Source organism: Aphelocoma coerulescens, chromosome 23 (assembly GCF_041296385.1).
Source record: "Aphelocoma coerulescens isolate FSJ_1873_10779 chromosome 23, UR_Acoe_1.0, whole genome shotgun sequence".
Taxonomy (NCBI): domain Eukaryota; kingdom Metazoa; phylum Chordata; class Aves; order Passeriformes; family Corvidae; genus Aphelocoma; species Aphelocoma coerulescens.
This window is the reverse complement of record NC_091036.1, coordinates 2,952,810-2,976,419: the sequence shown is the minus strand read 5'-3', so window position 1 is coordinate 2,976,419 and position 23,610 is coordinate 2,952,810. Positions and strand designations below refer to the sequence as shown.

The following is a 23,610-nucleotide window of genomic DNA, read 5'->3' as shown; positions in this document are numbered from 1 at the left end:
GGGACTGGATACAGGCAGGCAGTCTGCCCTGTGCCAGTGAAAAGCAATGCTGCACACTAAAAGCATCCAGAGGTCAGTGGGACTGGCTCCAGAGCTGCTGGGCATTCCCCGCCTCTCTACAGGGCTCTGAAGATTAGGTATGTTCAGACTGGGGTGGTGGTAATGGTGTTGAGCAGCTGTTTACAAGGTCAGGAATCTGAGTGAATGGGAGCTGCCAGCTGCCTCTGCAGCTCTGCATGTGATTCTGGAAGTAAATGTGCAACACTGCTTGACCTTCTGTGAGCAGCTTATCAGGAATCCAGGGCAGGAGGCACTGACAAGCTGGGCATGGGCAACACACAAGGTCTGGCTCAACATCTCATCAATAAAGATGATTTACAGCAGCAACCTTCTCACAGGTGCGACTGAAGCAAAGAGGTTTGCAGCTGGAGTAGTGGGCGTATACCTGTAGGCAACAGGAGGACTACCTAAACCCACTGAAGCAAGCATATGTGACTGATCAAAAAGATCAGAGTAAAAAAAAGGGTTTTGGAAAAAGTGAAGTTTTCTGGCTATTAAGCAGCAATGCCATGGTGGGTGACCACTGGTCCAATACACATCCTACATTGTCCCCATGTAGCAGTGGTGAGCCTGGTCTTGAATCACAATGCAAAGAAACCCTTTGGTCTGGGCTAGAGCTGTTGGCATGGAACAGACTTAAAGCAGATGTGGCAGCTTTGGAGAATAACACCACTGACACATTTACAGATCTCTGCTGCTCTTGGCAGGCCAGCCACAGCAGTGTTGTAGCTACAGGTAAACAACCACCTCTTTAATGATGTTCAGCAGCTGCCTGTGTGAGCTGGGACAGAAAGGGCTCAGCTAAGCCAAATTTAATTTTCTTAGACAAATATTTAACAGATGGTATCTCTGTAGGACTTCACCTTGCATTAATGGGCTCTACCCAGGGAGCAGCAGCTCAAGTGACAGCTACAGATGACCCCTAAACTGTCCATCCATAATAATAACACATTTTATAAAGCTTCTGAAAACATGTCCAGTTTTGCAACCAGAATAAACCAGATACAAGGAAAAGAATTTTTTCTATAAAATGTGGTGCACCCCTTGAAAATCAATGTATTTCAAATTATAGTCACAGAGGCTCATCCTGTATGTGACAGCTGCTAATAGTACTTGTATCTGTGTTAACTACCTGCATATTGCAAACAGCTGGAAACCATGAAGGAGACTTTGTCACTTGTACTGCCTCTGTATCCTCCAGCATTGTCCAGGAGGTGACCAATGTATCCTGGTTCCATTACAATCAATACTGCAGAGTGAAAGAACTCTAACCAAGTGGTGACTTGTTTCACTCTGTAGTAATGCCCTTCCTCCCCCCATTCTCAGCAATGCCATGTCCAGCTCAGCTAGCCTCAGTGGAGAGTGGCTGTGTACAACTTGATGTGCTGTGTATGCATCATCCCTGCCTAAAAAGCAGCCTGGAATGGGTGTGTGAGATCTGTCTCAACAAAGGCAGAACTCAACAAAGTGCAAGGTGCTCAGCTCCAGCAGTGAATCCATCCTGCAGCATGCGGGCACACACACACACACACACACACACACACTCTGCTGCCTCAGTGCCTCTCCCAGAGGAAGCAGCACTCCCAGGCAATTGGGCGCTGCTGTAAACAGGGCTCAGCTGTAAACACCACATCACACCCATGTAAAAAAGTGTTTATTGGTTACATACTGTAGCACTGACAATGTTTGAGTCAGGAGAGACATGCAGGTAAGTGTGTGTTTACATTTGGCATGCAGACTAAGAGCACTGTGTCACTGGAAGGAGGTGAGCACCATCTGTATCCACTGCATAGGCAGCCTCGGAAGGAAAGCACTGGCTTTCCTCTACTCAGCATGCTGAGACAGGGCAAGTTTTAAGTGGGTGGAATACTGCTGATAGCTCTATTGGACACAAAGTTTATTTTAGGGAAAAAGGCAATACTGCAACCCTGGAAAATCTGCTTAACTTGGATGAACCTGTGATTATGAAAAGATTTCTTGCATTATTTGTCTTCTAACTAAGCTGCCCCACCCAAATATATGTTCACAAATACAAAAAAATAGATTTATTCTCTTAAAAATACATTCCATGCAGCCTGGAATGCTGCTTCCCCAAAGCAGGAGCCGCCACTGCATGTAGGGCAGCCCAGGAGGATGATCCTTTGGGCCTTGGGTTCTGACCACTGGAGGCATCTGCGAACAATGGCTTCGTGTTCTGTTGCACACAGCACAGCCTGTGGGAGGCTGGCCTAGAGCAGCGCCCTGATTGCTTCAACAGTGTGCAAGGGTGGCAGAGATGAGGTCTACTATGTTAGAGATGACACCAGTGTGACTACTGCTTCCATCTGTAGCTAGAAAATGCTTCTGTCAAGTGTCTCTTGAAGCACCAAGGCACATTGGTCTGCCCTGTGCTTCCTGCCCTTTTCCCTTGCTGGAGGTCCTGTCCGCAGGAGGGCCACGGAGCTACGCTGCAGAGCACCAGTGGGCACGTGGCCAAGCTGTTACCCCCACACCTCCCGAGGAGCTGGAGAGGCAGCTCTGCAGGCTGCAGAAGTCTTTCCAGACATGAAGGAAGCCATTCCATGAAGCAGTGAGCTGCTGGCCCCTCCTACTGGAGCCAGCCTATCTGGGAAAAGCACTGGCTCTCCAAAAGGGACCAGCAGCTGGGCTTCCTTGGGAACAGCATACACTGACACACTTCCTCTGTACAGCAAATACATTTACAACTTTGGAATTACCCAAGGGCTCAATGCATGGCCTTATGCATCATCAAGCCTACTGAGAAGCCTGTTATATTTATATGCTAAAATTACAAATACTTCTTCAGTGATGGCAATATTTACACATATACTCTATTTTACAGCTGTTCCAAAAATTGTGCAATTTGAGTAAACACATTGTGTTTCCTGAAGTCATTGCTATAAGGTTAATAATACAATCAGCTCCTATTGCACTCATTGACTAGAGGGCATGGCCCCTTTCCATTCTAGGTAAGGTTTTCTTTCTCAGATTTAGTCTCAGCTAAAGTAAAAACAACCAGTGTGCAGTTACCAAGTGACATCTGTGTCCAGTATTCACAAGCAGTGAAACTGAGTCTAGAGCAGGAGTTCTACTGTAAAATATTGAACAAATAACTGAGGCAGCTGGAGAAAGGAGAGACATCTTGTGAGAAGCACCTGAAGACAGCAGACAGTGCCAGCAGCACTGTGTTGCTGGGGCAATAGCTGGAGCTAAGCCAGCTGAGCAGCAGGGTAAAGCCCTCCGGTTGCTCAGGCAAATCCTGGTCCCGACTGACAGAAGGAGAAAACCCAACAGCTATTGCTGCTGGTGGTTCTTCCCTTGCACTTCAGACATGGGGCTGTGTTTTTGGGGTGAGCAGTGGGATTGAAAAGCTGATGGGGTAAGCCAGTGTTTTGTGGGTAGGCACAGGGAAGCCTGCGTTCACCCCAAATGTTGAATCACAAGGATGGCAGAGATTTCCTCGCCAGGACTGAAACCACTTCCCTTAGGAGGTTCTTTGGGAGCACCATGCTAAGCCACATCCATGCCAACAACGTGAGAAGGAGAAAGCTGGTGGATGTGTAGGGATGTCCTGTGGTATGTGGGCCCATGTCCTGCAGCAGGATGGGGCTGCAACTGTGAGGAAAGACATTCAGTCACTGCCTGATCCTTGTCCTCCTCGGTATGTATGCGGTGTCCAGCAGTTTGTACAAGCCGCAAGTCCTGGGCAGCAGCGACCTAGGGCAGGGGAAGCCCCACAACATGCTGGGTTTCTGGAGGTGGAACAGCAATGCCCAGCAGTGGTCCTCCCACAGCAACTGCGACTGGTATAGGTTATACAGCTGGAGAGCTGCTTAGCAGCAGGTTTGGGAATGTGCACAGGGGGTCCCTGTGACATGTGAAGAGGCAGGTACATGCCAAGATGCCTCCCAGCTGCTCCCAGGTTAAGCAAGTAGGTACTGCATGAATCATTTGGGCTGCTGAGCCAGCAGATTTAGTTTGGAAGGGCACACAAAAAGAAGGGGGGCAGAGTCAGAGGCAGCACCATGTGGTGGGCAGGGTCAGCAGCCCCACAGAGCAGTGCTGAGCTGGGCACTGCTGGGCAGGCTATGGGGCCAGATCTGCTGTGGGCAGGGAGCAGGGCACACGGGGGCAAGGGAAGTTGCTGCTGCTCAGGCAATCCATCTGGTTTTGGGTGGTGGCGGTGAACCTGACATACAGTGAGTGCTGAGCAGAGCACGATGCTCAGGAAGGAGACAGCCATTGCACAGGACTCTTACATCCACTGTAGTTTCAGACTGCACAATCCACAAGGATTTCCAATCCTTCCTGATAAACAGGGGGCAGGGGGAGGCAGTTCAGAAGACTGAATTTAGCTTCGGAATTTCACTTTCTTTCATTTTTCATTTGGAGTTTGAGTTTAAAATTTTTTCCCATTATCTCATTCTACTAGCACTGCTATGTCAATGGTAAGAGAGCAGCTGATACAATTTATTTTAATATAATTTAAAGACTATTAGAGCTTCCACTCAGTACTAATTTAAAAGCATTGGCTTTTTGTCTTGTTATGCAAGTTGACACATATGTCATGACATGTAAAAGAATAAAATGAAGGGCTAAAAATATACACTTGGGAAAACATCTTTAAAATTTCAAAAAGAAACACTTTTTTTCAAAAATAATTTTTCCCTTCCTCCAAACAATCTTTATAAAAAAAATAATCATGTCACTGAAACATATCCCTTTTATATAAATGTTTTCACAGGTATTTTGCAACCAGCTCTATTTTTTTTTTTAATTCATTTTCTTCTCAGAATTGAGGGGTATATTTCCCAGATCAGGGAGGAACTGCAGCACAGGAAGGTGAAGTACAGGCAGTCAGATGGCTGTGGTAGCTGCTCCTCTGGAGGTGGGAATATGGGAACAAGTGTGGGGTGCAACTCAGACATGAAAGCTATTGGAGTGCAGCTCTTCCCACAGCACCTCTGAAACAGATCAGGGACCGTTTCTGTCTCAAGCATTATCTTTGTCCAGCTGCAGAGAGGGGCAGGCAGCAGGAAACACTGGGGGGAGTCAGTGGTGTTTGTGTAGGGGCCAGCCCAGCAGCTGGGGCATAAGATGGAAAGGAAGGACTGTCCAAGCCCTGTCTGTGCAATCACCTTGCTCAGGACAGATGCTGCTCCAGCACCTGAGCACCTCCTGGAGCTGTGGGGACCATGTCTGCCCAACAACACTGATGGGGACAAACACCTCTGTGTTTGAAGCAGTCTCTGACCATCCCTGGGTTCCAGGCATGGCAGATGGGGGATGAGGCACAGACCAAGGCTACTGTAGATCAGCTTAGGGTCCAATGCATCTGTCTCCACTCTGTTTTGGGAAGGAACAAGGACATTCTGCTTGTCTATGAGGAAAAGCACTTGTTTCTTTTTCTCTTAGGGCTCAACTGCCTTGCACAAGCCACAGAATTGTTGTCTGCAGAGTGTGACACACGTAAAGCTTTGGGTAAACGACACCCTGGTCCCAGGCAGCAGGAGGTGTTGCTGCTGTGTTGGTTTGGCTCAGTGGATGACTTCTTGGTGATCTCAACTGGTGATGAATAGGTCATGCAAAGCTTGTTGCAGAGACTGACAGTGATAGGGAATCAACTCCTTCTAAACAACATTTTCTGCTCTCCTTCCCTCTCAATGTGTAAAGTAACTAGTGGGGAACAGTCTCCGCTTGCCTAGAGACAAAGGGTGCTGGAAACACAGGTACTGAGGTGACCACTACCCCAGCCAACAAGGGTGTATTAGGAGAATGCAAGCTCTCCATATGAATTGAAAGCTTTCAATTGTGGTGGACAGCTGTCATGGGCTGGTGGATGTAGTCACAGGGACACTGCTGGGATCTTGTGTGAATGCAAGTGAATAACAAGAAGCTCTCTCTTGTCCAAGGAGTACCATTGTTCAGAGAGACTAGGTAGTCAGAGTTTCCATATGGAGACAGACCTATCATCCTACAGGGAAGGTTAAGATTGCAGGTACAGAGATGACAAGTGGGAGTCCCCTGAGCAAAGTCTCTGCAGCTGCCTCTTCAGCAATGATGAAAAAGAATTCACCAGTAAAGCTCCTGTACCTTTCAAATCGCATTACAAAACTGGTTTCAGGCTAGTTGAAGCCTCTGGAGAGGTTACAAACAGGTGTGATACCCGTGAGCTTGGTACTATCCTGCCTCTTGCTTCACCATGTTCACTGAGAAGAAGGGAATGCAGCTCATCTCCGAGATGTCCGGCAGGCCCGGGAAGCACCCTGTAAGAGACAACCCACAAGATCACAGACTGCCCATGCCCCGCAGCTGTCCCTGGAGCATTTCTGCCCTGCAGACAAGGAATGCAATTGCCCTTGGCAACCATCCCAAATCCCACCAGGATTACAGTCCCATGGTGGGGTGGGGGAGAGCAGTGACAGGATGAGTTTGGAAGACAGAGGCTCTGTCAGCTGGGAGTAAGCCCAAAGCAAAGGGACCTGGCCCCTGCCTCATGTAGGCTGAGGCTGTAAGCTTTTTTCATGTTGTAATGTACCCATCTCCACACCCAGCATCTGAGTCTTGGAAGTGAGAAACACCTGACAACAGAGGAGCTGGAGCACACCTTGTGTCACATTCAAGCTCCTGCTACAGTCGGTGGAGGTCTGGGCAAGACAGAAGACCCAAATGATGGTCTGCATGTTACGGGGATGACTTTACCAAAGTTTTTATTTGCTGTTGACCCAGTCTGTGCAAAGGAAGCACAGCACAGCCTCAGATACAGGAGTCTGCACCTGGCCAGATGAATGTCATTGTGGGTTTTACCTTTTGATGACCACACAGAGTATTGCTGGGTTGCCTCTTTCCTCATCTACCAAAAAGGACAGTGTCAGTTCACTACTCTCTGCTGCAAACACTACCTTTCCTTAAACACCAGTCTGTAAAGCTCAACTGGGACCATGGCCCTCAGGAATCTTAATTTTGTACCACTCACCATAAGGTATGACTGTAGGGCACTCAGCTGCCTCCCTGCAGTCCTGCTGTTCTCATAGCAAGATTCAGCAATGTCCAGTGAAATACACTGGTGACAGGTTTGGGGTCTTAGATATCTCCTGCTATGGATGATCTGCAAATGTAAAGATGCACTTTGCTTTGGGCAGCTGAACAGGCCGAGAGGGAATTTCAGGAGAAAAAGAAAGTCTTTTGTACAGACTTAAGCATGACTGTACACCTGAGAAGTCTGCCTGGACCCCTATACCGTCAGAAGGAAACCCCCTGTGAAGAGGCCGAAATACACATTTTTTTTCATATTTCAAGCAGTAAGTCATAATGACTATAATGTAGGCCATTTTCCACTCCTTAGTGTGTCCAGAAAGATGTGTTTTAGGGGCAGAGCAGCAGGGGTGTAGCAGCAGAGAAACACTCTGGTAGTACAGCTGCCAGCTGAAGCAGGGACTCTGCTTTTGTCTCTCCAAATTATTTTTCCATCCCTGATTCATTCATGTACCAGAGGATGACTAGATGCAGTGCCTCTTAGTTCTCAGAGAATATTCTTAGCCATAAAGCTTGCTGAAACAAGTTTGTAACAGAAAATACAGCAGCCACTCCACCCCTGAGAAGTGCTAACTTCAGACTTGATTTCTCCTACGAGAGTGGAGACTTTTTGGACAACTTCTCTAAGTTAGGTTACTGGGAGGTCAGTTCAGATATTGGCTTCTTGCCTTTTAACTACCTTCCCTCACATACCTGCTCCTCTCCCTGGAGACCTGGTGGTGCAGGGAAGTTGGATTCAGGGTCCTGCAGCTCTACCTTGGTGGCTATCCTTCTCCCCGAAGCGTCAGCCTGTAAGAGGTACTCAGAAGATCCGTACTGCTTCCTTCTGGAACTGGACACAAAATCCTTGCTTTCATCCTGCACGAAGGAAAACAAAAAGGATTGGGATCCAGGGTCTATGAAGGGTTTGGAATAGCACTGGGGTGTTACGAACTGGAGTCCTAGTCCTAGGTTTGCAGTGTAAGGTGCAGGCTTGATCCCATTAGCAAGGAGGGACTTAAACCATCAGGCCAGCTCTGGCATGGCCTCATTTATGTGCTGTTTCATAAAGATTTTTTCTCAAAAACCATCCAGTAATTTTAACCCAAGTTATGGCTGCATAGTCACAAAACAGAACAGATCCCTTGGACAAAATTACTGGGGTCCAAGGAAAGATGAAACCACTTGATATGGTGTGGATGACTGCTTAAGTAAAAGCCTATGTGGAGTCAGAGGGAGTGAAATGGTGATAGATACTGTAATTGGGTTTGCATGGCAAGGTTTTGGTAGGGGGTGGGGGAAGCTACCTTCTGTGAGAAGCTGCTAGAAACTTCCTCCATATCCATCAGAGCCAATGCCAGCCGGCTCTGAGATGGACCTGCCACTGGCCAAGGCTGACACAATCAGGTAAGGTAGCAGCATCTCTGTGATAACATACTAAGAAGGAAAAAAGTTATTGCACAGAAATAATTGTGGCAAGGGAAGAGAGAAGTGAGAGTATATGAAAGGAACAGCTCTGCAGATACCAAGGTGAGGCAAGAGTTCCAGGAGCCAGAGCTGATTCCCCTGCAGCCTGTGGTAAAGATCATGGTGAAGCAGGCTGTGCCCTGCAGCCTGTGGAGGTCCACAGGAGTACTGAAACCCACCTGCAGCCTGTGGAGGAGTCCCACATGCAAGTGGATCCCCAAAGAAAGCTGTGACCCTGTGGGAAGACCATTCTGGAACAGGCTCCTGGCAGGGACCTGCAGGCCCATTGAAAGAGAGAGCCCACACTGGAGCAAGTTTACTGGAAGGATTTGTGACCCCTTGGGGGACCCACACTGGAGCAACCTGTTCCTGAGGGACTGCACCCCATGAAAAAGTGACCCATGTCAAAGCACTTCACAAAGAACCATAGCCCATAGGAACGACTCACACTGGAGTTCATGGAGAACTGTCTCCTGTGGGAGGACTCCTCTCCCTGAGCAGCAGCAGAAACAACATGTTATGAACAGACCACAACCTCCATTCCTGTCTCCCTGCACTGCTGGGGGTGAAGAGGTAGAGAGTACTGGAAGGAGGGAGGGGTAGGGGGAAGGTGTTTGTTAAGATTTGTTTTACTTTTCGTTATCCTGCTCTGATTTTGACTGGTAATAAATTCCATTAATTTCACCGAGTCAAGTCTATCTTGCTGGTGACAGTAATCTGTGAGTGATCTCTCCCTGCCTTTATCTCCACTCATGATACCTTTCATTCTATTTTCTCTCTCCTGTCTAGTTATGGAGAGGAGTGATACAGAGGGGCTTTGGTGGGAGTGAGGATCCACCCACCACAGATGCCCAAATTTAGGCACCACACAAAGCAAGGGAGAAAAGAGGCAAGAGGCAGCACAACCCTGGACACTGCCTGGGAGACTTCTCCAGCAAATGCGCCCATCACAAGAAGGGATGATGGCTTCCCTTGAAGACAAACATTTAGGATTTTGCCAAATTTATGCAGCGGACAGCCCAGCGAACAGCCCAGCTCCAGCCATATTAATGTCAGAGGCATAAGAAAACCATGCATTCATCTGACATTGCTGCTGCTCATCTGCTCCCTGCCTGCCAGCACATTTGCACTGATTTTCATCAAACATCACAACAGAGAAATTCAGATTTCACTATGAGGAACACGAACCCTAACAGAATGACTGCTCAAGGTCTTGCACTGCCTCAGGTCTTTAGGGAGCACGAGAAGGCTGGCTGCCAGCAGCAGAGGGAGCTGGTCCCCAGGCTGCAACAAGCACTCATGCATCAGCAGCTCCTGCTCCCTGGGACTCCCAAAACAGCATTCCAACGAGCTGCTGCTTCTGCAGCATAGAGCTGCATTACAGAGTCGATACCTCCTGTAGCTTCATTAGACACATTTGCCCGCATCAGCAATACACAAAGGGAAGGTTGCAATGGAAGAGAGAAAGATGGATTTTGGCAAAAACAGCACAGATCCTGTGTTTCCCAAATAAGATTCTTAAGGCAATGTCGGACTGTAGATAGTGGAGCTGGAAAGAGGTGACAGTGGATGTGATACCTTCACAGGACAGCTCAGTGCCCAGCGTTCTGCCAGAGAAAATAGCTACATCTTTAATTGAAACACAAATCCCAGCAGAAACAAGCTGCTGCGATATGAGGCATATTATAAGCTTGAAGATACCCTTCAAAGGGTTTTTTTCCAAGGGCATATACAGCAATTTAACTTGCATACAATTTGCTGTATCTAGTACATCTGTGTATCTGCAGTCTTTCAGGTTAATGTCATACTCCTCATTTACAAACTAAAAGTACACAACCTATGACAAAGAAGTCAGGTTTGTGCCTGTGTGGTGCCAAGAGTGATTTTATTGCAAAGTATGATGCAGAGAGAGATCCCGAGCTCAGTTCTGTGTGAACTAACCATATGGCTGCTCTCCTGACACAGGCAAGGCTGGAAGCCAGCTCACCCTGGATATACTTGGGTTGACCAGGCAGAGTTCAGGTTGCTCAGTCAGGTACACTTCAGCTGCTGTGAAGGTACACTGCACAGCTGGCAAATTTGATCTGACAGCAACCTGGAAAGCACCTGCAGAACACACTACAGAGCTACACTCAGCCCTGGGTGGGCTGCCAGGAGGAAGACTGAAAAGAAATCCTTGAGTGCCCACTGTTTAAGGCTCTGCAACCAACCACACATGAACTCAGTTGTAAGCAGAGACTGCTTCAGTTGTGAGAGTCAAGGTTGTGGGTGCTGTGAATTGAAACTCCTGGGATAAAGGACACCCTAGGAATGGATCTCTCATTTCCCAAGCACATAAACTGCTCTTATGCAGAAGGACAACTTCAATCGGATCAGCTCTGCTTGGATTCATGAATGAGCAGTACAGATTGCCTGTGACCCACCCTGGCCAGGGAGGGAATGTATTCTCAGTTTCCAAGTGTAGCTGGAAGGCCAGCCTGTACTTTCTAACACCAGGCAACACACTCTCTGCAAAGTTAAGTGCAAATTCTTCTGTGCTTCTCATAGCCAGAGAAGTTGAAGAGAAGACTTGAAAATGTAGAACTCTTTGCCTATCTCCACCAGTTCATCTTTGTCAATGCCGAAGTCATTCAGTTATGAACCTATCCCCTCTGCCACCAGCCCTGTCAGATTATCCAGCCTGGTTCCTCCTGCAGACTGGCAATAGCAGCAGCTGCTCGAAGCAGTGCTAAATTAATAGCAGAGGCAGGAGCTGCAGCACGAACCAGTGTGGGGTTTAATGGCCAGAAGGGTATGTGCTGCCACTGAGTTCACTTGAAATCTGCCAGAGCCTGCAGCTCCAGTGGCAAGCACATCTCACCAGACAAGTTGTCTGCATGTGTCACTGCTTTGAGGGACTCCCCTCACTGGTACCAGTCAAAGGAACAGGAAAAGAGCACAGCTGTCTTTGTGGCTCTTGCTCCTTTTCAGGTGAAATACTGACACAGAGCAAGGAGGGAGCAGCCTTGTGTTGCCAGCCGCCATCCATCTGTTTAGGAGATGCCCAGGAAGCATTTCCAGACCAGTCTAGTTTCACATGAGGAAACCATGAAACTCTTACCAAAAAGAGCTCTATCTATCTCTACAACTGCCATTAGAGCTACAACTCTGCCTCAGGCACAGCCCCACGCAAATCTGTTCATTTCCATCATTTTTTCATTGCTACTCCAAATTTAAAGTGCCACACAAAGTCACTCTGAAAAGCATACCACATCCTACTTAAAGCATGACTATGTCTTCTCTGATGCTACTATGTAGTTATTCATATGGCCTTACAAGACCCAAGCAGATGGATCTCATTTCAATAAGGCTAAATCTGGTAATTCACATATGAGAAGGTTGTGGGTGCTGTGAATTGTGAATTCACTGAAGGAAGACAGCAGGAGCTGGGAGAGACAGCACTTAGAAAACAAGCTGTAAGAATTTCAAATCATGCATCCTACAACTAACAGGCAACTCAGAAAACCTCATCAACTGAAAGAGTGTTGAATACAGGATACTTACAGGTAGTGTGGTCCGCTGCCAGGCAGCAGCTGCTGTAGGATCACTTGCATAGTTCCTGCGTGTTAGCAGTTCAGATGCACTTAAGTTACTTTTGGTCCTTCGGGACCCCAGTTCAGGGGTACTCCAAGAATTAGCTGTGGCACTTGTCCTTGATGAAGTCTGCTCCGGGGAGTCTGTTTTCGAACTATTCCCTTCCACTTCCAAAAGGTCCACTGAGGACAAGCTTGTGGCACTGCAAGCTGCACTTTTCTCCACTTTGGTTTGAGAGTCCTCCAGGGAATGTAGGCCTTGTCTTGTTCTCCAGGAACTTCTCACAGTGACATGCTTTGTTTCGGATGAACCTGCATCTGACGAGCCATGGCCCTTCCAGCTGATTGTCTCCAAAGGTGTCTCACTGTTCCTCTCCATGAGTTCAGAAGTCTTTAGCATAATGCTGCTTCTGGAGACCGCTGTTTCAGCTTTACTCCTCGGTGCTGCCTCTCCACTTCTGTCTGTTTCAGATAATTTCAGAGCACTTTTATTAATTGAGATCTCAAAGGGTGAAGGGAGATTGTTTGTTATTGATGGTGAAGGCTCATTTGAAGCAACTCTGATGTTGCTGGTGGTAACATGCCTTTCCTTTGCTGCTATATCTGCAGTTGTCCTTGGAGCTATTGGCTCAGAAGGAAAGATTGTGATACTGCTTGTCATTTTATTTGTTACCATTTTAAAAACAGATTTCTGTTTTTCTGACTCTGCCTCTGAAACAGTCCCTCCCATGACTGCCTTCATATCCTTCTCAACAATTGCAGGTTTAATGATGGCTTTTGACCTTAGAGCTTCTCTTGGGCTGAACGACCTTCTGGATTTCAATCCTCCAGTGCTGGCATCCGATGGTTTTATGCACAGGGTAGAGTCTTCATCATTCACAGTTTTTTTGTCATTTTCAAAAAGTGATGCTCTAAAAACTCCCCTAGAATTGGAGAACTGCTTGGAAGTGACTTTCTTTCTTGCCTCAGAATCTGTCTGAGTGGTTGGTTTTTTACCTCTTCCTGATTCTTCATCTGAATTAAGTTTTTCCTGGTTACTCTGGATGGTTTTGGAGTCAGTTTTTAAACCCATCTTTACATGATCTATTGCTGAACTTGAAGACTGTTCTGTGTCTTCTTTATCAAGACCTGTGAGAATCTGCAGAATGTCTTCCTGACTCCTGGAGTGATGGGAACGCTTTGTTAGCATTGAAAGCTTCACACTTTCAAGTGACATGTCTGCAGTTTCTTTTTCCTGGGAGATTGCTGCCCTTTTAGCCCTCCCCTCTAAGGGCTGTCTGTGTGATGCAGCAAAAGTGCTCGCTGCTTCTACTTTAGAGCCAGCAGAGTCTGAGACTGACACACTGGAGGACATGTGGTACCTGTATGCTGAAGCCATGCCATTGGAAGAGGTGTGGTTACCCTTTGCAAGCTGCATGTCCCCCAAGCAGTCAGCAACTTCAGCCTGACTTGTGTTCAGCTTCTCAGCCAAAGAAGCCATTGATTCTCCTTTGCTTGACTTTTCATCCCATGTGTCAGCACCATTTTGGCAGTTGCCACGGAGTACCTGAGATGGCTTTTCAGCCTTGGATCTCAGGCCTGTGTCACCAACAGGTTTGGAAGGTGTTTTCCAAGACCTCTGCTCTTGTGCAGCAGGAGGATATCGGCTGAGGACAGATGGCTGCTCTTTGGATCTCTTCCCCTCATTCTGCATGATGCAGCCTTCCTTCTGACCAGAAGAAATAGTGGAAACTAAAGGTTTCTCTTCCAGTCTTCTTGTATCTGTGACAGCAGTGTCGGAAAATGCAGATGCACCAGATGCTTTCCCTGCTTTTCGGTTCATTAAGTTTGGACTGGGCACCTGCTTACCACCATGGCTGTAGCTGTCATTACTGACAGAGAAGTCTCTGTTCCGTGCTCTTTCCCGGCGTTGCTGCGGTGAGAGCTCCCTTGGCTTGTGCTTAGCTGTCAAATCAGTCATGACACCTCTGTATTTAGGTCGGTCATGTTTTCCCCTGCTAGAAAAGCTTGTATCTTCATTTTCAACTTCTCCATTCTCCAGATCTTTCTGTTTCTTTATTTGCATTTTTATTTCTTCTAGCTGACCTGTTAAGAGTTTGTTTTTATTCTGCTCACTCAAGTAACTGTCTTGCAGATCATTATTTTTGGCTCTCACTTTTTTAAGTTCTTCTTCTAAAGATTCAAAATGTTTGATCTGAGTTTTAAGTTTCTCAATTTCTTGGGTGAGATCTTTCACTTTGTTGTCTTCCTGGTTTTTATTCTTTTGGTTTTCTGATTTATTCCTGGATTCATTTTCTACATGTTTCAAGTAATCCACACTTCCCTTCCTCCTGGTCTCCTTAGAAGGCAGTGCAGAATTCAAGTCATCTTCAATTCTTATATCATTTCTGTCCAGGAGATTGTTGGATGACCTTTCTAGCAAGTTGGATGCATTTCTAGTTTGATCTGCCCTATTTAGTTTATTGTTTTGTTCTAGTTTCTGTGTTAGCTCCTGGATTATTTTTTCATTTTGCTTTTCTCTTTCATTAAAATGTTTTCTTTCCGTGATAAAGCTCAGGGCTAAGGATTTCAGCTTTTCTAACTCACCTGTTAAGGTCTGCTCACTTTTATCCAGCCTGTCCTCAGATGATTCCAGTTCTTTCACTTTCACTCTAAGTATTTCTAATTCTGTAGATATCTTTTTGGTCAAGTTCTTTTCTTCATTGAGGCTGAGACACAGCTGTGTACAGTCATTCTTGCTCCTGCTGAAGGCCTCCTCCAGCTTCTCCAGCTCTGCCATTCTCCTCTGAAGGAGTTCAATTTCTGACTTCAGATCTCGAGTGAGGCTCTCCTCCTCTTCAAGTTTTTCTTTCATTAATCTGCAAAGCTCTTCAGCCTTCCTAATTTCTTCATCCTTGCCTTCAATCTTCAGCACTCTTTTCCGCAGGGCTTCAATGTCAGCCAGCATGCTGGAGTTGCTGCCTTCTGCCTGGATAACTTTGTCCTGGAGGTCAAGCAGTTCATCCTCTGCCTTCTGCAGATTTTTAGTTGCTTCCTCCAGTTCATCAAGGCGGCGACTAAGGCTCTGCAATTTGAAACGTAGGTGTCGATTTGAGGTTTCCTTGTAACCTGTACATTCTGCCATGGTTATTTTATTCCTTTTAGAAAAAAGCTTTTCTTAGTCTGGGTGAATGGTATATACTTTGCGTATTTCCGGTATGTTATTGTTCCTTTGAGTGGAGGCAATCCCACCCTGAAAGAAAGAATGCTCAAAATCAATATAAGAGCTCAGAATATATTCACTGTTTAAGTTAAACAATAAATGTTTATATAAACAACTTTTTAATTAAACACATTTCTGAGTACTAAATTAGGTGAAAGGAAATTGCAGAGAAGAGCCACAGTCCATTTACTTTGGTTATATAGGGTTTCCGAAAACAGCCTGTTCCCTGTAGCTGAGGGCAGGAAGCGTTCTCCTCTGATGGTCTGCACAGGTGGTTTGTGCACCACCAGTGGATCCTCACCCAGTGCTCCACAGTCAGTGCAACTGCTCATGTGTGAGATCCCAGGCTGTAGAGGGTCACTCTCATGCAGCACTCAGGTCCCTGTACACGGACATGCCTACGCAGCAGACACCTCTCTTTCCAGCACTGCACCAGTCTCCTGAAGACACCTTAGTGATGAAGATTCAGGAACCATACACAGATTTAGGAAAAGGCAAACCCCAGCCATATGGTAACCACTGAGGATGGGGCAAGCCTCCCATGCTAGCTTGCAGATGGAGGGGACTGGGAGCTGCTGCCATTTGGCACTGCCAGTATTTCTCCAGCATCTCAGGCTGCTCAGCACAAATTTTTACCTGGGCTGTAGTCACATCCCAAGGACACTCTACCAGTGGAGTTTCAAGTTTCTCCCTCCCATTTCAAAAGCTGTTGTTGCCCTCAGCTGCCACCCACTCACCCACCCAGGAGATCAGGAGTTGCTTACACCTCTCCTTGCTGCTGCTGAGCATGAGCAGAGATTAGAACACATCAGTGCACTCTGACATACTCAGTGTGAACTCTTCCCACCAGCTCAGAGCTGGCAGGGTATTTTTTAACAGCCCCTCTGTGCTTTGAGGGAGGAGCAGGAAGGGGCCCCTGGGCAGACCAGAATGGCCGCTGGGAGGATCTGAAGTCCCCCTCTGGCACTCAGCATTAGCACTGTCCTGTCCTGGGCCTTCCTGTCCGGGGCCAGAGGCACGGCCCAAAGCCTGTGAGGGCTACTGCAAACCTGAGTGGAGGGAGAGTGACTGCAGCTCTTTGACCTGCATCCTTGCTCAGGCAGTCTGTTTTGGAACAGGACTTGTCCTCCAGAATTTTTGTGGAGCTCTCTGCAGAGGAAACACTCAGCAGTTTCCTATTGCACAGTGCCAAGAAGTGATGAGCAGGGTGTGGGGAGGAGACAGGGCCAGTAAGGGAGGTAGGAGGGCTGGAGGTGACCCATTTCCAGGCAGGCAGGGGGCAGGGGGGCCTGGGCTGCGGACAGGCACCTGCCACACATGCCACAGGGGCCTTCCTGGTGCACACTGGGCACCCTGTGACCCGTCTCCTGAAGGACCTCCTGCACTGTGGGGGAACCACCATCCTGTGTGATTGGTCTCAGGCTGTTCCAGCCCCTGAAAGGAGCACCGCAAACAGTACCTGGAGAGGAACCTTGGCATCCTGTGCACAGCAGTACACCCAGCCTTGGCCACATGCCTGTCCCCTCCCTTACCACCATGGCTCCTGGACCACCTTCCCTCATGCTGTCCACACAGTCAAGGCCACTGCAGCTGCCTACAGGCAGGAAAGGCTGCTCAGACCCCAGCAGAACCCCATGAGAAATGTCACTTGACCAGCACAGGAAAGGCCAGAGCAAACAGCTTCACAGTGCTCTGAAAACAAAGCACTGTCCCTACCAGGCATCTGACCTGGGAGTTCATGGTTAACTCAGCACCAGCTACTGGCTGGGAAGTGAGAGCAACCTCCTCCCCAACAGCCAGAGCATGATGGAGGCAGACCCGCACAGGGCTGGTGTGTGGTGTTGGATGTGGCATTGGTCTAACACTGCCACACAGTCCAGACAGGCTGTGGGACCTCTGTCCATGGAGGTATTGAAAGCTGTACCAGAGATGGCTCTGGAACTTCCCAGCACCTCCCTCACTGACATGATTTACTGCCAGAGAGGAAAGAGGCTCAATCTAACTAGTTTAATAAGGAGAAGGAGATGTAAAGCAACATCTTCTACAAACAATATGAGAAAGAATCTACAACAAGCCTCCTAGCTGAAGGCCTTTTAATTTCCTGGCATAGCCAGAAGTAACCCTAGTGCTTAGAGACAAAACCAGATCAAATTAGTATTACAAATAAAGTGCACATTCATAAGATTGAGGGGAATTGGCCAACACAAAATATTATCTTAGGTAGTGACTGCTTTGAGGTCATGATTTGAGTTAGGGCTTGGACCAGAGAACTCAAGGGGACTTCCAACCTAAACTACTCTGGCTGCTCATGACTCTTCTTCTCCAGTCTGTCAATGATATCAAAGTATCAGAAGGAATAGCACAGGATTCAAACACTGGGACAATTACTAACACTAATTAATATTGTTGGTGGATATTTAAACAGGAGTTGTTAAATAAATCTGATAAAGCTTGTAAATGTACTGAACAATCTGATATAGATGTATGGACTTCATATTCTTCTCTCTTTCTCTTTTAGAAAAGTGAGCAGTTCTCAGCCTATGTCTACCCTACAATTTTTGAAAAAAAAAAAAAAATCAAAAACCCAAGCCAACAAAAAATCCAAAACAAAACAAAAAAACCAAACAAAAACCCCAAACCCACCAAAAAACCACACTTAAAACCCCACAAACAACAATAAAATAAACCCACTCAACACCAACCAACCAACAAACCAAACCAAAACAAAAAAAACCACAGGAAGAAAAAAGGATGATAATTTTCATAAATAACAAGTAAACTGTGGCAGTGGCAAATGTAATAGGGAGAGCTCAGTTTAACAGAGCCATCTGAGTCACCAATAAAGTCCGATGAAGGACTCTGGCAGGCTGTATTCCTGAACACACTGAAAAGGCTCGATGGTCATAGCAGCAGCTGATGCAGCAGCAGCTGATCCTACAGCTCAAGGGCAGCTCCTCTTAGCTGTACCAGAGGAAATACTAAGTACAACAGTAAGGAGAACATTATTTTGTATGTGGTACTGGACTGTATATTTATATACCCAAGACTGATGCATCTCACTTTGCTTAATACAGAGATACCTACAAAATGCTCTAGAGTCTTCTAGGTTCAAAGAGAAAAATATGCTCAGCTGTCTTCACCTGACCTTGCCAGGGAAACAGGACTTTCCACAGGAAGAGAACTTCTCCCCCACTGGCAACAAAGGGAGCCCAGGCATGGGCTCAGGCACAGGTATCTGGATGGCAGTTGTCTCCCTCAGGGACAATGCCACTCTTTCTCCAGGGGCCATGCATCAAGAACATGAACTGAAAGCAAGTTTTGGAAAAGCTCAGAAAAGCAGTCAGGTGTGCTTCTTTACTCTTTAAAACTTTAAGACCTGATTTCACCTCAACAACAAGGGCAATCCTGCATTAAGCCAAGAGGCACAATAGCATCCCTTTGGATTTGAGTTCTTGAAAGAATGTCCTTCAAATGAGATATGTAGGAAGCCAGAGGAGTCTCCAACTACCTGTTACTCAAATAAAATACCAAGGCAAAATATGTGGCCAGTAACTACCTACAGGGAAAAAAGATTTTGTCTGATCTAAAAGGTTCTTTATTAGAGCACATGGAATCAAACCACAATTTCACACATTTTAACCAATTCAAAGCAGTAGTGTAGTACCAAACACTACAGTGAATTTACCAGGATTCACTATTTAAATGACTCATTCTGATTCTACTTTTCCCCACAGATTTGTCATTGGGTTTTCTGATCTTCCTCAACAAGTGTGTGTATCTCGTAACTACATTTATATTTAGCATTATCAATTGCCTGCTCCCACTGTTTAAGACAGACTGCCTTTGAGGGCTCTTCTGACTTTGCATGGTTTTGGCTACAGCATCCTGTTAAACAGCTGTGAGAATTCAGTGTTCAAGACATTTACTAGAGTCTGAACTCTCAATTACCCTTTGTGTTCTTAATTTAATTTTTTCTGCACACCCACTTTTGCTCATTATCTACAATTTTATGAAAATGTTTCTTTAGCAGTGCCATTGGATGTAACTTCCCCTGGAACTACTTGATCTTGCCTGCACAAAATACACACAGTCAAGTTCACAGCTGTGAACAGAGGGAAAAAACCTCCAGCTAGAAACAGTGTTAGCTAAACACTTTATGAATTGGGAGATAAGAATCATCTATTTCAGGAAGAGTGATTAAATGACTACTACCTGAGACCTACTCACATCATCTCTGCCAGAGTTCCTTAGGCCTCTCCAGATGCACAGAAGCATCCTGCCCTACACATCATCTTCCTTGCTCTGATTTGGTCGTTGGGATGAGTCCCACAAGCACCCACAGCTCTTGGTTTCAGGATGTCCCCAAAACACTCATGAGGGAAAATAACTGTTGGAACTGACTCCTACTGTGCTCTCTGTTATGTCAACATAAAAATGCAGCCAGCTGCCCCTAAACGTCTGTTGAGTACTAGGAGACACTGATACCTCTCACAAGCACATTTTGCATTTAATCTTTGGGTTTTTTAATCTTTTTGCTTGCACTTTTATACTGATAATGCAACATCCCTCACTGCGGTTGGGTAAGCCTGAGCTCCCAGTGATGGCACTGGTGGTCTGCCACAGCACCCATCATCACAGCATATATGATACATTTGGCTTTACTCAATCCTAAAGACGAATGAGAATTATTAATGGCTTAGTCTGCAGCCTCTTTTTACTAATTTATTTGTTTGCTCTAGACGTCACCAGGGATTCACTTAGACTCTGGAGAGTAGCACTCATTACAGGCAATAGAAAATCAATAGATTCAAGCACACCTATAATCAGAGAATAGAAAAGCAATTTGCCTCACTGGAGTTCAAGTCCTTGGGATCCTCTGCATTGTGAAACCACACAGGCTGAGGTTTGCATTCCTTAGCTGACAGGTGGTCCAGTTTCAGATGAGGACTGGAGCAGGGCTATTTTCCATGCTCTTATGGATGGAGCATATATCTGGTACTACTCCCTCCACTTCCCCAAATGCTGGGGTGAACTTAGATCCCCTCTGTTCTATTTTCTGCTAAATTATTACTCAGAATATCCATGGGAACTGTATTTTGCACTGAACACAATGCTAGGAGTGTTTGGATGCATCCGGGGAAAGGGAGCCTTAGGCAATGCAGGTCTCTAGACTATGTATTCAAATTGCATTAGGTGGCTGACAGTCACTTCAGCCATGAGGACAGCTCTGTGGATGTACATCAGCAAAACCTGCGGTAGCAAGGAAATTCCTCTGAGCAGTCCCCAATGGCCAAGTAGGTCAAGAAGAAGCTGATGAAACTATGCTTCTGTTCTAACGCATACTTTTCCACCTGAAGTATAGGTTAGGTGTATTGGTTGGATTCTGCCCCATGTGCACATACACCTGCAGTTTTAATTAAAAGGTTTCTGGTACTGCATACATATGCAAAAGTGTGTGAACATGTCATGCTCACATACAGTAACGCTGCTGATGAATCATGCTTGTATCACAGCTCATTGTGGTGAGAGCATCAGTGGGACTTTTCTTCCCTGTGCCAGAGTGAAATGGTCTGGGAGGAGTCCAGCATGTCATTCTTCATTTGTAAAGTAAAATTTCTCTGCCATCTATATAGAAAAAGGACACGGGTGTCACAAATTGCAGCAAATGGCAATACTGTGGCCAGAGCCTTCAGTCAGTTAAAGAGGGAAGGAAGGAAAGTTTTTCTTAATATGATTTTGCCTTTTGCAAGCTCTTTCCAGCACCTGGTTCTTAACTTGACACAATGACACATAGTCACAAGAACAGGAGAATAACACTCAAGAAAAGAAAAAGGATATAAAACAAGATAGACTAAGCAAGAGCCAAAGTCCCCTATGTGACATCAACCCTGCATGCCACCTGCAGGCATCTAACAACCTCCTGGGACAGCTGAAGAGGCAGATGATGTATTTGCTTACATGGGATTGGGCTCCCTGGCCCCACTGAATGCAAAGGCAGAATGCCAAGTGATTTTTGGGGATGCACGTATTTTGAAGGGTGAACTGTCCCAGAAATGCCTGCATCTAGTGGGAGAGGAAATTCTAAAAGTCAGAAAAATGCTCAGCAATCTGGAAGTGGATTGACTATTGACTAATACAGTATGAGACAGAGACATGTGAAATAATGAGACAGCAGCCAAAAATAACCACAGCGACCACAACTTTCAAGGAAACTCAAATTATGACACCAAATAGCATCCACAGCAATGTGAGACACTGCAGCAGGCTCTGCAGATGCAGGAGAGGATCTGGCGCATCACTGAGCACACTGACCCTACTTCAACACTCCAATCACACAGTGAACTCCACAGCACTGCTCTTCTCCTTGCAATATGAAACGAGTTTTATACATGGAGCTGGCAGGGACAATGCAAAAGCAGCAGAACATAAAGCCACCCACGGTTGCTCACAGCAGGTGCTTTGAGTAGCACTGCGGTTTGAGCAGTTGTGCTTTACTGTGCACAGCACAGCAGAGATTTTGCTTTCCTCTACAAAGCCACTCTCTTCTGGGTCCCCTTTTGAAATCACTGCTTGACTCACACTGGAAGGGCTCACTGAGACCAGGTCTGCACATTTGCTGACTTAAGTGCAGCATCTTCCTTTCAGCAATACAGAACGTTAACCTAGTTAACCTGCACAAGTGCCAAGGGGAGGGCTGCTAGTGGCATCCTTGCCCTGGGAGTCCCATGGCAAGGAAGATGTTACCCATGCTCTGGAGCTCTTGATCAGAAATTGATTGATACTTTCAAAGCCCCTGAGCATGCTACTCCTATGTGCCATCCTACACTGGAATCAAAGCTGAGAAAGATGTTTTTATTTCTTCCCATGCTGCCACTTGTACTGTCCTCAGAAACAGATTTTACTGTCACATTTGATTTCACAAACACTATGCAAGCATCTCTTCAGCGATTCACAAACTTGGCAGCATCCTGCAGAAGGCATGGGAAAAGCAGCCCCAGCTCAGTGGTGCTTTTGTAACAATTACTGGACACAGAGGTCTCCAACATCCTTCACTCTCCATTCCTCCCTCCCATCTCCATCAAGCTCAGCACTGAAAAGGCTTCAGGGGCCATGGCTGTCACCATCACTTCAGCCCCATAATATGTGCTATCATGAAGATAGCTGAGCCACCCACGGGCTAGCTGAAAGCCCCAGATTAATTGAAAAGATACAGGGAAGATTCAGAGCAAGCAAGATCCAGAAAATTGTTAGAAAAATGAGTGAAATAATATTTCAAAGATTACTGAATGCAAAGAACCCAAAGTTCTATGACTCAGGAAGTCCCTGGAAGCAGACAATAGGGAAACTCATATTCATTATTTTCATGTTCCTCTCCAGCATCTGGTTTGGGCTATTGGTACAGCTAGGATGCTGAGGAGACAGGCACCTCAGTCAGACCTACACTGCCTTCTCCTCTGTTCCTTTTCTTCTCTCCTGCATCACTGCATCTTCTATGCTTCTCAAACTGCCATTATTCCCAGATACTTAGCATATAGTAAAAGCTCTTCTCATACTTATCTTCCACACTATCACTTTAATAAGCTTGACTCCTGAACTTGGTCTTCTACCTTCTTCATCTGGCCACCATAAATCTTACCTTTCAAGGTAACACTATTCCCTCCACCCTCTTCTGTCATGCTTGTGCTGAAGGCTGGGCCAGTAACATCAATCTGAGTTCCTGACAGTGTTTTCACCCCCTTGTCCCATCCTGTTATCTTCTGCTTGTCTCTGGTTGGGCTCACTCTGTTCAGTGCCCTATTTCTGCTTGTATGTAGTGGTACACTAGGGAACTCCTTGCTGCACAATGTTATGAAAGCTAGAAGTCCTCATGGGTTCATAAAGCAGCAATTAGATACATTTGTGTAAGAAAAATCCCTCAAGGTCATTCACACAGGGACAGGAACCCACTCCTAGTTCAGCAAGGCCACTTGAGACAAAACTTGGACGTTGGGAGAATCCTTTGATCAGCATGGTTGCACACTTCCCTACCCCTCTCCTCCTTTCTAGGAGTCCATTTCCAGCCATTGGTCTCATCCAGCAGAGCTCTTATTATCTTCTTGGGTCCTTTCATTGTCCTGTCACAAGCACTTGTCCAGGTGAACCAAGACTAACACTGCATATCTGACAAGTACCACACTGCAAATTGGCTACACACCCAAAAGCATAAACCCACACAGTTTTTCATCCAACAACATCTACAGAGCTGGGAAAGGCCTGCCTGGTACAATACACTTAATCTTATTAATTTCAAGTACT

The 23,610-nt window shown here is 46.3% G+C and overlaps 1 protein-coding gene across 5 annotated transcripts in view; it reads right to left on the bottom strand.

The window, feature by feature from the left end:
• Window positions 1-1,697: 1,697 nt before the first annotated feature.
• The window catches only part of LUZP1 (leucine zipper protein 1), a 39,011-nt gene continuing 17,098 nt past the window's right edge, over window positions 1,698-23,610 (bottom strand). For 2 of the 5 annotated variants that reach the window (XM_069036088.1, XM_069036090.1), the window contains 3 exons: window positions 12,085-15,345; window positions 7,789-7,953; window positions 1,698-6,326 (listed from right to left, as the gene is read on the bottom strand). In XM_069036088.1, the coding sequence (XP_068892189.1) occupies window positions 6,291-6,326; window positions 7,789-7,953; window positions 12,085-15,237 (3,354 nt within the window). In that variant the 5' untranslated portion in view covers window positions 15,238-15,345 and the 3' untranslated portion in view covers window positions 1,698-6,290. The other 3 variants (XM_069036092.1, XM_069036093.1, XM_069036091.1) reach the window with 3 other exon arrangements.